Below are 13,786 nucleotides of genomic sequence, written 5' to 3' on the forward strand. Positions count from 1 at the left end.
TTACTCCTTTGAAGTTGAAATTAAAAATTATAATCTCAGCATATGAAAACATACTAGAGGACGCCCCTAAATTGAGCAGAAACCACTGGGAACTTGAAACACCATACGTGCAAGCAGATCCTGCGGAAATAAGAAATCATGATCTATTAAGAGACTTTTTTTTGCAGTAGCACTTAACATTATTGAGCTCTTTATGAAAATGTAAAAGAAAAACTTTGTCCAGGCTAAAACATCTTTTTTCTTTTTTTTCTTCACAGAAGCAGTCCCTACTACTGTTTTAGGGTTCATATATAGGGGAAACCTAGCTATCTGCAAAAGCTCAAACTTACACATGGTTTTCCATTCTAAAAAGTCCTTCAATCTTAACAAATAAAGGAGGAAAACACCAGCAACTTCCTTTACTTCTACTACAATTTGTTGGATTAAATAGTGCTTTAAAATTATTAAACAGTACTCATGCGTCACTAAATGAGAAGGGGTCCTCCTAGAATGTTGGGATGGGAAGGGTTAATTGTGTACATTAACTTTAAACCTTTAGGACACCCCGATGGTAGGTTAATTGTAAGGTGTTCCTCTTGCCAGTTGTAATAGGTAAATGTCAATTTTTTTTTCCTACAGCGCCACCTCAGGATAAATTAGGCATTACATAGCTCCTAATGAAATGTGCTGTCCATGCAATGCATGGGTATGTAAGGTCCTCCAGTCCAAAATGCCCTGTTTGAAAACTTTATCTGCTCTGCTAATTAGGAAAAGCTCCAGAACACTATGAGTTTTCTAAATCCAATGTGAATTCTAGTTTCTATACAGAAAAAAAAAAAAGAAGATCCTTACCTGATTTAAGTACTTCTGCGTTTAAGTAATTCTTTCTGTATTCATACAATAATTCTTGGGTATCATTTGATAAACTGGAATAAACTCCATCAATAGCTCCATAGCTGTAGGAAAACAGAATATAGCCAAAATCTAGTTAATACCATAAAGCACAGAGTAGGGTTAAGTAGAGGAAAGTGTAGATCTCAGGTTTACTTACACAGCCTGGTAATCGGAGCAATCTCCAAGGACAAACAGATTAAGGATAGAACCATTGATACCTACAAAGAGGTAGCTGAATTTCGCTTGGATGATTGTGGTTATTTTTGGTTTACAAAGAGGATCGTCGACAGCGTTAAGCTGGATGAGTGCAGTAGACAGCAAGGAGTATGAGATCTCTTGGCCATAGTTATCCGCTGACAAGGTACTTAGAAAATTGAATATGAAATTATAGTCTTTGATCTGTAGTAATTGCAGAATAGGTAAAGCTGTTTCATAGCTGCTGAAAGATTTGGAAAGACCAACGTATTGGGCCAACTGGAAGTCTGTTAAATCTCCTATCGCAGACTCCTGTTAAGTAAACAACAGTCCAATCATATGTTGCATTACCAGTTATTACCATTTACCTAATGAAGAATTGATTACTTCAAATTAGCAACTTACCATCTCTGTAACGCTCAAAATTGTATATAATGCAACAATTTCAATATTATTTATAAATTTTTTGTAGAATGACTGGACAAAATCACCTGTGTTTGCATTCATGCAAGCTGAAACGACAGAAATTATTTAGTTAATGAAATCCACTTCTGTTAGACACAATCGATATTGATTAGCATGACTAGGCGTGGATACACCCCCAAGGATCTCTGGCCCTACCCATGCTGATACATTTCTATTAAACTTACAATGTTTGCTGATGAACGTAGTGATAAATGATCCAATTAGTTCCTTCTGGCTTTGGTCAAATTTAGAGTATGATACATCTAGGCCCAGAACGCTGTAAAAAAAAATAGGGAAAATCAAAGTTTAGCAAGCTTCTGAATTTTCTGAATTTTCCATATTTTCATCTGAAACAATTTCAATATATAAATGACTTACTAAGAATGTGAGAATAGTAAGAGATGACTAATAGGGTTGTTCACTTAACATTGACTCAATATACTTACAAGCTTTCCAAGCTGTCACATGAAATGAGCGAGGAAGGTATGCAGTCCAGAAGAACTTCATCAATGCTAGTAATATATGGGTATAACAACTCTGTGGTCCAAGTTGCTAGAAAACCTGGAGTAAGATTATCTGGATTTGCAATCAGGTTTCCCCATACAGCATTCAACATATACTTCTTGTTGTTTTCTGATATATCAGAAGAAGGAATCTGAAAGATGAAGATTCAAGACTAAATAAAGAGATGTCTTGGGTTCCCAACAATTCTCAGATCCACAATTATGTGCTGAATAATTTAGGTTAATGTATCTGATTAAATGAACTTTGATTTTTCAGACTCCATAAAAGATAAAATTTTGCCTGCCTATAGCCACCACTAAGGGGAAGCTCACTGTATATAGATTTTTATGGCCCCCACTAGGGGGAGCTCACTGCATATGGATTAATCCAACCACCACTAGGGGGAGCTCACTGCTTGCAGATTTATACAGCCACCACTAAAAGGAACTTACTATATATTAATTTATACAGCCACCACTAGAGGGAGCTCATTGCATGCAGATTTATACAGCCACCACTAGAGGGAGCTCACTACATACAGATTTATACAGCCATCACTAGGGGGAGCTCACTGCATACAGATTTAGACAGCCACCACTGGAGGGAACTCACTGTATATGAAATTAACCAGCCATCACTATGAGAAGCTCATTGCATATAGATTTATACAGATACCACAAGGGAGAACTCACTACATATAGATTTACAGATTTATACAGCCACCGCTAGCGGGAGCTCACTACATACAGATTTATACAGCCACCACTAGGGGGAGCTCACTACATACAGATTTATATAGACACAGCTAGCAGGAGTTCACTACATACAGATTATACAGCCACCACTAGGGGGAGCTCACTGCATACAGATTTATACAGCCACCACTAGAGGGAGCTCATTACATACAGATTCATACAGCTACCACTAGGAGGAGCTCGCTACATACAGATTTATAAAGCCACCACTAGGGGGAACTCACTACATACAGATTTATACAGTTACCGCTAGGGGGAGCTCACTACACACAGATTTATATAGACACAGCTAGCGGGAGCTCACTACATACAGATTTATATAGACACAGCTAGCGGGAGCTCACTACATACAGATTTATATAGACACAGCTAGCGGGAGCTCACTACATACAGATTTATATAGACACAGCTAGCGGGAGCTCACTACATACAGATTTATACACCCACCACTAGGGGGAGCTCACTACATACAGATTTATATAGACACAGCTAGCGGGAGCTCACTACATACAGATTTATACACCCACCACTAGGGGGAGCTCACTACATACAGATTTATATAGACACAGCTAGCGGGAGCTCACTACATACAGATTTATACACCCACCACTAGGGGGAACTCACTACATACAGATTTATAAAGGCACCACTAGGGGGAGTTCACTGTATAAGTGAGTTAATATTAAATATAACCTTAAAAAACTGACTGTTGTGAGCTCCTCCTAGTGTTGGCAAGCATTTGAAGCATGTAATCACCGGGTCTTCCTACCAAGTTCCCCATAGGAGCGATGTATCCTGTCTCTGAGCCAAGAACCCCAAAAACAACATTTACAGTTACAATATCCAACTTTAGTTGCTGCCTGGCATTGTATTTTATCACTGCCACCTTGGAGTGACATTCATAAACAATGTGAATTTTCATAAATAACTTTATATTTGCACTGGGGTGTAATGGTCAGGGAAAATACATGGCAACATGTAACTGTTATGTTAACATATCCTAAAATGATAAATGTTGCATCCCTACTGGAGGTATATGTACTTACTTGGTTATTGAGAATGTTTAAGGTAACCGCAAGAATAGGTGCAGGAATTTGTGAGATGAATAAAGTGAGGGACGCTTGTGAGGTGACAGCCATGGAATTAGAAAGGTAACAGGTAAGGATTGCAGCATAGGTAGTAGCTGGGTGGCCTCCAATCTAAGGACAAGAAAACAAAAAGCTTATTTCATGCAACTGTAAACAGCATTATAGACTCATTCCTAAGTAAATGGGTGACATTTGTCAAGAACGACACTCTGCACTAATTTTGATCCATAGTCTATTAGAATAAGATGCGCCAAATTCATTAAAAGACATACAGTTCTTCATTAATGTACAGCATCTTATGACTGTCTATGTGTTAGAATCAGAAAACATATTCAGGTATAGTAGTGGTAGTTATATTCTTGTACATAGGGGGCAGTATTATAGTAGTTATATTCTTGTACATAGGGGGCAGTATTATAGTAGTTATATTCTTGTACATAGGGGGCAGTATTATAGTAGTTATATTCCTGTACATTGGGGGCAGTATTATAGTAGTTATATTCTTGTACATAGGAGGCAGTATTATAGTAGTTATATTCTTGTACATAGGAGCAGTATTATAGTAGTTATATTCTTGTATATAGGAGCAGTATTATAGTAGTTATATTCCTGTACATAGGGGGCAGTATTATAGCAGTTATATTCTTGTACATAGGGGGCAGTATTATAGTAGTTATATTCTTGTACATAGGAGCAGTATTATAGTAGTTATATTCCTGTACATAGGGGGCAGTATTATAGCAGTTATATTCTTGTACATAGGAGCAGTATTATAGTAGTTATATTTTTGTACATAGGGGGCAGTATTATAGTAGTTATATTCTTGTACATAGGAGGCAGTATTATAGTAGTTATATTATTGTACATAGGAGCAGTATTATAGTAGTTATATTCCTGTACATTGGGGCAGTATTATAGTATTTATATTCTTGTACATAGGAGCAGTATTATAGCAGTTATATTCTTGTACATAGGAGCAGTATTATAGTAGTTATATTTTTGTACATAGGGGGCAGTATTATAGTAGTTATATTTTTGTACATAGGAGCAGTATTATAGTAGTTATATTCTTGTACATAGGAGCAGTATTATAGTAGTTATATTTTTGTACATAGGGGGCAGTATTATAGTAGTTATATTCTTGTACATAGGAGCAGTATTATAGTAGTTATATTTTTGTACATAGGGGGCAGTATTATAGTAGTTATATTCTTGTACATAGGAGCAGTATTATAGTAGTTATATTTTTGTACATAGGGGGCAGTATTATAGTAGTTATATTCTTGTACATAGGGGCAGTATTATAGTAGTTATATTTTTGTACATAGGAGCAGTATTATAGTAGTTATATTCCTGTATATAGGGGGCAGTATTATAGTAGTTATATTCTTGTACATAGGAGCAGTATTATAGTAGTTATATTCTTGTACATAGGAGGCAGTATTATAGTAGTTATATTCTTGTACATAGGAGGCAGTATTATAGTAGTTATATTTTTGTACATAGGGGGCAGTATTATAGTAGTTATATTCTTGTACATAGGAGGCAGTATTATAGTAGTTATATTTTTGTACATAGGGGGCAGTATTATAGTAGTTATATTCTTGTACATAGGAGCAGTATTATAGTAGTTATATTTTTGTACATAGGGGGCAGTATTATAGTAGTTATATTCTTGTACGTAGGGGGCAGTATTATAGTAGTTATATTCTTGTACATAGGAGCAGTATTATAGTAGTTATATTTTTGTACATAGGGGGCAGTATTATAGTAGTTATATTCTTGTACATAGGGGGCAGTATTATAGTAGTTATATTCTTGTACATAGGAGCAGTATTATAGTAGTTATATTTTTGTACATAGGAGCAGTATTATAGTAGTTATATTCCTGTATATAGGGGGCAGTAATATAGTAGTTATATTCTTGTACATAGGGGCAGTATTATTGTAGTTATATTCTTGTACATAGGAGCAGTATTATAGTAGTTATATTCTTGTACATAGGGGGCAGTATTATAGTAGTTATATTCTTGTACATAGGAGGCAGTATTATAGTAGTTATATTCTTGTACATAGGAGGCAGTATTATAGTAGTTATATTTTTGTACATAGGGGGCAGTATTATAGTAGTTATATTCTTGTACATAGGAGGCAGTATTATAGTAGTTATATTTTTGTACATAGGGGGCAGTATTATAGTAGTTATATTCTTGTACATAGGAGCAGTATTATAGTAGTTATATTTTTGTACATAGGGGGCAGTATTATAGTAGTTATATTCTTGTACATAGGAAGCAGTATTATAGTAGTTATATTCTTGTACATAGGGGGCAGTATTATAGTAGTTATATCCTTGTACATAGGGGGCAGTATTATAGTAGTTATATTCTTGTACATAGGAAGCAGTATTATAGTAGTTATATTCTTGTACATAGGGGGCAGTATTATAGTAGTTATATTCTTGTACATAGGGGGCAGTATTATAGTAGTTATATTCTTGTACATAGGGGGCAGTATTATAGTAGTTATATTCTTGTACATAGGGGCAGTATTATAGTAGTTATTTTCTTGTATATAGGGGAAAGTATTATAGTAGTTATATTCTTGTACATAGGAGCAGTATTATAGTAGTTATATTTTTGTACATAGGGGGCAGTATTATAGTAGTTATATTCTTGTACATAGGAGCAGTATTATAGTAGTTATATTTTTGTACATAGGAGCAGTATTATAGTAGTTATATTCCTGTATATAGGGGGCAGTAATATAGTAGTTATATTCTTGTACATAGGGGCAGTATTATTGTAGTTATATTCTTGTACATAGGAGCAGTATTATAGTAGTTATATTCTTGTACATAGGGGGCAGTATTATAGTAGTTATATTCTTGTACATAGGAGGCAGTATTATAGTAGTTATATTCTTGTACATAGGAGGCAGTATTATAGTAGTTATATTTTTGTACATAGGGGGCAGTATTATAGTAGTTATATTCTTGTACATAGGAGGCAGTATTATAGTAGTTATATTTTTGTACATAGGGGGCAGTATTATAGTAGTTATATTCTTGTACATAGGAGCAGTATTATAGTAGTTATATTTTTGTACATAGGGGGCAGTATTATAGTAGTTATATTCTTGTACATAGGAAGCAGTATTATAGTAGTTATATTCTTGTACATAGGGGGCAGTATTATAGTAGTTATATTCTTGTACATAGGGGGCAGTATTATAGTAGTTATATTCTTGTACATAGGAAGCAGTATTATAGTAGTTATATTCTTGTACATAGGGGGCAGTATTATAGTAGTTATATTCTTGTACATAGGGGGCAGTATTATAGTAGTTATATTCTTGTACATAGGGGCAGTATTATAGTAGTTATTTTCTTGTATATAGGGGAAAGTATTGTAGTAGTTATATTCTTGTACATAAAGGTGGTTTTAAAACAAAAAAGTAAATTGAAAAATTAAGCTTACTGATGCACAACCATACTGTAGCATAGTATATGAACAAGCAGCTGATAAATCCTTTGCGTAATTCAAGTAATCCGTAATATCAGAGCTGCAGATAAAAAAAGTACATCAATTAGGAGACTGTAATACAAATCATGTACATGTTCATTTCACTGAGAGGATTTAATTAGATGCTATGATCTAAAGCCTCAAATTTGTTATGTGTTACTTTTGTCTCCGAAGCACAGAATACTGTAGGAAAGTGACTGATGTCATTGCATATAATAAAGTGGCTTATGGATAGCATTCTATTTAATTATTACTAAGTATGAAACATCATCATAAAAGTTTCATGTAAAATATTACTTACAGTCCAGTCAATGCGCTACAGGCATCATCACCTGTTGGACAGGGAAAAAAAAAATTAGATATGGCTATGCTTAAAGTGTAATCCAGATTAGATAGCAATGAAAGGCTAGGAATACTTACGATTCTGTGTGAATGAAGAGCACTAAATGAATGAAAAAGGAAGAAAGAAAACTGTCAGAAAAGTATCTATCTAACCATCTACTTCTCTAGGAACTGAGGTTAAACAATAACTTATTCTATTTGACCCTAAGAGTTAGTAAAAAAATATAGGTATAAAAAATCAGAGTGCTTACCGAAAGACTACCTGATACAGATCCTACTGTTGATGTTAATTCGAATACTAATGGTACCATCGTTGACTTATCAACCGCACCTGCTACCTGTAAAATATTAGAAAGGAACAAGAACAATAGAAACATTGTTAATATTACTATTAGTGTTATTATATTACATTGCTGTGCTTCTGAGTGGCATAAAAAAAATTGTGCAGTACCACTCATGACCACCGGGTGGCAAAAAAAACCCTTTTTTTTTTTAAATATTCTTTTACAATATAATTTGTACATTTTCTTAGTCAGTAACAGTGTTTACCTTTAGTATATAATAAGTCTTCAGTATATATTGTCCTATAAATTATAATTAATGAAAAGGGTGCTTACCGAAGAACTACCTGCTACGGATCCTACTCTTGTTGATTCCAATGGTAATGATGCCATCGTTGACTCATGAACTGGAACTGCTGTCTGTAATAGATTAGAAAGGAACAAGAGCATTAAAAATATTGTTAATATTACTATTAGTGTTAAATGACATTGTTGTATTTCCAAGTGGCATAAAAAAAAATTAGTCAGTACCACTCATGACCAACGGGTGGCAAAAAAACACTTTTTTTTTCAAATATTCTTTTACAATATAATTTGTACATTTTCTTAGTCAGTAACAGTGTTTACCTTTAGTATATAATAAGTCTTCAGTATATATTGTCCTATAAATTATAATTAATGAAAAGGGTGCTTACCGAAGAACTACCTGCTACGGATCCTACTCTTGTTGATTCCAATGGTAATGATGCCATCGTTGACTCATGAACTGGAACTGCTGTCTGTAATAGATTAGAAAGGAACAAGAGCATTAAAAATATTGTTAATATTACTATTAGTGTTAAATGACATTGTTGTATTTCCAAGTGGCATAAAAAAAAATTAGTCAGTACCACTCATGACCAACGGGTGGCAAAAAAACACTTTTTTTTTCAAATATTCTTTTACAATATAATTTGTACATTTTCTTAGTCAGTAACAGTGTTTACCTTTAGTATATAATAAGTCTACAGCATATATTGTCTTATAAATTATAATTAATGAAAAGGGTGGTTTCAAGAATTCATAATATGCCTTTAATAAGTGCTTCTGCCATAAAATACACTGTAGTGAACCCAAGGTAGTTAGGTATGCTCCTTAAATAAGATGTTTCCTTTTACTGTATCAATTGTGCAAATACATTGAAGGCATCTCAAAACTGCACAGTATTTATGCAACGGGTGTGGCAAAATTCTTTTCAATTTTCTTTGTTCCCTGAAGGTAAAATAAGTCTCATTTTTTTCTAATTGATTATTTTTACCAAAACATGCAAAACACTGTGGTATGAAGCCTGTGGCAATTGACAAATTGACAGTGTTTTGGTGGGAAAATTTTGAAACTGCCCTATTTTTACTGGAATTTTTTTTTCACTATATTTTTCCCTTTTTTGTGATTTTTCATTGTTTTACTCTTTTTAATTAATATTTTAAGTTATTCTTTTTTTTCTATGTTATGGACCTGAATTGCAATACCACTCACAACCTGAGTACAGGCGTGGCGCTGTTTTTGTAAGAAAATAGTCATGTTTTTCTAAACCCCTTTAATTAATAATTTCAAGGGGGTTTTTTTATTGTTACCAGCGAAACTTCTGGTGGGTTGTTAACCCCTTTGGACTCTCCTGCCATATCAAGTCTATATGACCACTGTTCTCCTCTACAGTTCATCCTTGTACTCAAAAACTAATACCAGCACTGATGAAGTTGATTTTCCGCCCCGATAAAAACTCTAGCCAAGACCTTTAAAAGAAAAATATGTTCAAGTTTGGAAAATCATGACAACTTTGCTTTTTCTTTCAAAAGCAGCGCCACGTCTGTCCACAGGTTGTGTTTGGTATTGCAGCTCAGCCCCACTCATTTCAATAGAGCTAAGCTGCAGTACCAGATGCAACCTGTAGAAAGATGTGGTGCTATTTCAGGAAGAAAAACATCAAATCCTGCAAAGATCCTTTAATAGAATGTGTTGCCCAGATTTTTACAATGTATTTTATTGATTTTATTTTCCTATTATTCAATATTATATTTACATTTTTCAGGGGGAGGGGCTAATTGTACACATAAAGAAACTAGGTCCTTTATGTGGGAAACATATTTTAGAAAAAAGTAACTTTTTTGTGTCATACTTACAGGGGCAGGACTTCCTTCTGATAATTGTCCTTTTGCTCCATGATCTAAACATAAGGGAAAAAATTATATTATATTATTTTAATACATCATTTATTTTTCTTTTTTTATTATTATTATTTTCTTTTTTTTGCATGTGCCTTTTGAAGCTATAATACATTCTTGTGTTGCTCTTTACTTATGCGTTATCTATTGTTTTCCCCCCAAAATATAGTTTTCAAAAACATTGTGAATACTTACTTGAAAGCAGGAGGCCTGCTATTATTACCAAAACGGATATTACCCCTTTCCTCCCCATCATTCCAGACAACTGGCTGTCCAGTGAAAACTTTGGTTCCGTTCCTTCTGTAGAGTAAACACAATTATAACCCGTTAATCAATATAATTACCTAATTTACTGGCAAAAAAAAATTGTAGAGATTATCATCTAAAGCGAATTTAATTCAATCTAAGAAATACAGTAAAACCTTTACACCTTCCAGAAACAAGATCTAAAAACAAATAATTGCCGATTTATGTACATACATATATATATACATATATATATAAATATATATATATATATATATATATATATACACATATATATTTGTATACGTATATATTTATTTCTTTTGATGTTTTTGCCAGAACCTCAATTAATAAACATGAATTAACTAGAACTTGAAGTGGCAACTGCAAAGAATGAAGACCTTGAAGGACCCAACCAAGGTCCGTTCACTTCATTCTTATGAGTATAGAACTTTCTTTAGAGAGTTACCGTACATATCGTAAATAATGAGACCTTTACCATAAAGTCCTTAAAGGTTTTAAGTCAACCTTTAAAGTGGGGCAGTGTTTACTATAAGCCAAGCACTCCTCCTGTGACATCAAAAGTTACTTAATTTTAGGGTCCTTCAAGGTCCCAAATTGAACTATTGTGTGTTTGAAAATCAGAAGACCCCCCTCCCTCCCGAAAAAAAAATTAACTTTGGGCCAATACTTGATCCTCTTGGGGTGATCCGAATGATTGGTACATAAAGGTGAATATATATATTATACAAAAGTATCTAAAGTAAAAAGGTGAATGACCCTTTTAAAAAATATATATTATACAGTAAGACTAAGAATAATATCCCCCTCACCGCAAGCAAAAAAAAAGTAATTGACTTTGTGCCAACAATTGGTCCTCTTGGATTGAACTTAATACATAAATGTGAATATATATGACCAAAAAATTTCTAAAGCAATAAGGTGAATGATCCCTTTAAAAAAAGATTAAGATACTGTAAGAGTCCTCGACTTTAAGATCTTCTACTCTATAACTTAAAGCAATCTATAAAAATAATAAAATTAGTCAAACCTAGCCCACTTCCTTTTTGTTCATGCATACATAGGATCAATCTATTAAATATTAAGTATTAAATATTCATTTGAATACTTAAAATATTAGTAAAATTCACAAAAAAAGTCAGATTATCTAACAACTAGTAGCAGCAAGTGTTTAGGCCTTCAAATATTATTATTGTATTTCTAATTTTCAAATATTTCAAGTTTTAAAAATTGAAATTTAAATAATAAAAATCTAAATGAAGTTGCTTGATTATCATCAATCTATTTGCTGTAGAATCCATCTCTCAGCTAATAACATGAAATCTGCAGCCAGATCACTTACTTTCGGTGTTTCTTCTATACACCTGTCCTTGGAACCTTAAGATGAACACTGGTGAAAAGCTCAGATGTAAGCAGTACTTATAGGCTGTCTTAAGGCTTAGGTTTGCAGGTGATTTATGCTGCCAGCTATTTGGACAGCAGTCAAAGGACCCATCCCATCTAGAGGCTGTTGTGTGTGTCACTGCATTCCTTGCATGTGTCCATAAGACACATCAGAGGACATTCTCTGGCCTAAGGTACATTTCTCTGTCCCTACCCTGTACCTGAGGTGTTAAAATTAAAGGTCAATTAAAGAAAGTGGAGCATTGCATTCCACACAAAGGGGGGACACTTTGTTTAACTTCATTATGAGTTGTAGTATGTATTATTGTTATTGCTACTATTAATTATGTCCCATTATTAGTTTATAACTCATATTCGCTGTGAATTTTACCCCCCCAAAAAATATGAATTTCCCGATTCTAAATTTTTTCGTAATTCACTTAGAGAAAATCCATCAAAATGGTCATCAGCTGTCGTTTTTTTTCTGGTTTCCTGTGGGCTGAAAAAGAGTTAGGGTGCTTTCACACTGCATTCTGGCACCCGTTCGTTGGTCCCATTGGGGTTTACATCCAACCCCCGCAAAAGAAATTCGGGCTTATGCGCTGACGGGGCCATAGACTATAATGGTGCAAACAGAGCGAATATGTTCCCTGATGTGCATGTTTTTCAGGAGTATACACCTACTGCAGATGGGCAACCAGACGCAGTCTATTACGGACATTAGTAGACTGCATCTGGTTGTTCATCTCCACTAGGCGTAGACTCCCGAAACTGATGCACAACAGAGCACACGTTCGCTCTGTCTGCACCGTTATAGTATATGGCCCCGTCGGTGCATAAACCCAAATCCCGTTTTGTGGAGGGTTCGAATGTGAGCCCCAATGGGATCAACGAACGAGTGCCAGAACACAGTGTGAAAGCACCCTTAAAAAAATTACCTTCAACTCTCTCGTTGCTGTAGCTCCCCATGTGGTCATCTAATCTCTCTCTTCTTTTCTTCAGGTCTGACGATGAATGCCCTCTTCTTGCTCTTCAATGGCACTTTCGACTCTGACTAAACCATGGCTGATGCACGTTATGAACCGCTTTGGTCACCATTACTTATTATAAGTAATATTATTACTTCCAATTCTTTACATTTTTAAAGGGAAAATGTCCCGGAATATATAAAAAAATATATATATATTTAGCCGCCCTATATACAAATTTGCATTACTATTTTTTACTATTGGATCCTTTCTTACCATAGTGCTTTGATTATTTTAGGCTGACTGCTTAATTACTCTACTGGTGTGTATGAGAGTATCTAAGTGATGTGACTGAGCATGTGTGACCACCAACACTGGACACATGAAGTCGACGTTCTGAGAGAGACAGAAAAGATCTCTTATATTTTTATAACTTGAACATGTACATATATTTTTTATTAAATTTAAGCATTTTAAACGTTAGGTCAATCAAGGCCACAAAAAGCTGTGCAAAATTAAAGCCATTATCTCAAGTTTTTCAATGTGGTGTAATACAGCTGTTGGCTACAAAGTTTTTTTTAAGATATGACCCAACCCTTTAATTAATCTTACATTATTGTATAGTCAGCTCCTAAAAATGCAATTATTCACACCTAAATTGTACTATTTTTAGTTATTTATACATTTCTATTAAAGGAGTTTTCCTAAAAAGCCCTCGAGAATGGGGCTTATCCTGTCTGGAATCGAGAGGTACTCTGCTTAATTCATTGTCTATGGGACCAATGGGGAAACCTGAGTACAGCACTCAACTATTTCTGACAGTCCCACAGTCCAGAGAATAAATGGCGTGAAGGCCGAGCATGTGCACCACTTCATTCAAGATACTGAGCCTTCTTCTCAGGGTTCTGGAGCTCCATTCTTAGAAGTTCCTGCAGTTGTA

At 34.4% G+C, this 13,786-nt stretch overlaps 1 protein-coding gene across 1 annotated transcript in view; it reads right to left on the bottom strand.

Moving 5' to 3' along the window:
- LOC141161414 (uncharacterized) overlaps positions 1 to 12,847 on the bottom strand; it is a 46,648-nt gene extending 33,801 nt beyond the window's left edge. Inside the window, exons 1-17 of the mRNA XM_073646224.1 lie at positions 12,817 to 12,847; positions 11,838 to 12,017; positions 10,424 to 10,528; positions 10,187 to 10,230; positions 8,723 to 8,806; positions 8,364 to 8,447; positions 7,998 to 8,084; positions 7,825 to 7,846; positions 7,706 to 7,736; positions 7,360 to 7,444; positions 3,839 to 3,991; positions 1,980 to 2,188; positions 1,719 to 1,810; positions 1,474 to 1,580; positions 1,031 to 1,380; positions 832 to 935; positions 5 to 120 (exon numbers count right to left, since the gene is read on the bottom strand). Coding sequence (XP_073502325.1) covers positions 5 to 120; positions 832 to 935; positions 1,031 to 1,380; positions 1,474 to 1,580; positions 1,719 to 1,810; positions 1,980 to 2,188; positions 3,839 to 3,991; positions 7,360 to 7,444; positions 7,706 to 7,736; positions 7,825 to 7,846; positions 7,998 to 8,084; positions 8,364 to 8,447; positions 8,723 to 8,806; positions 10,187 to 10,230; positions 10,424 to 10,528; positions 11,838 to 12,017; positions 12,817 to 12,847 — 1,884 coding nt within the window. The remainder of the gene's footprint in view (positions 1 to 4; positions 121 to 831; positions 936 to 1,030; positions 1,381 to 1,473; positions 1,581 to 1,718; positions 1,811 to 1,979; positions 2,189 to 3,838; positions 3,992 to 7,359; positions 7,445 to 7,705; positions 7,737 to 7,824; positions 7,847 to 7,997; positions 8,085 to 8,363; positions 8,448 to 8,722; positions 8,807 to 10,186; positions 10,231 to 10,423; positions 10,529 to 11,837; positions 12,018 to 12,816) is intronic.
- Between the last annotated feature and the right edge of the window lie 939 nt (positions 12,848 to 13,786).

This window comes from Phyllobates terribilis, unplaced genomic scaffold (assembly GCF_046119375.1).
Source record: "Phyllobates terribilis strain yellow unplaced genomic scaffold, ASM4611937v1 Scaffold_9__5_contigs__length_417890890, whole genome shotgun sequence".
Classification (NCBI taxonomy): Eukaryota; Metazoa; Chordata; class Amphibia; order Anura; family Dendrobatidae; genus Phyllobates; species Phyllobates terribilis.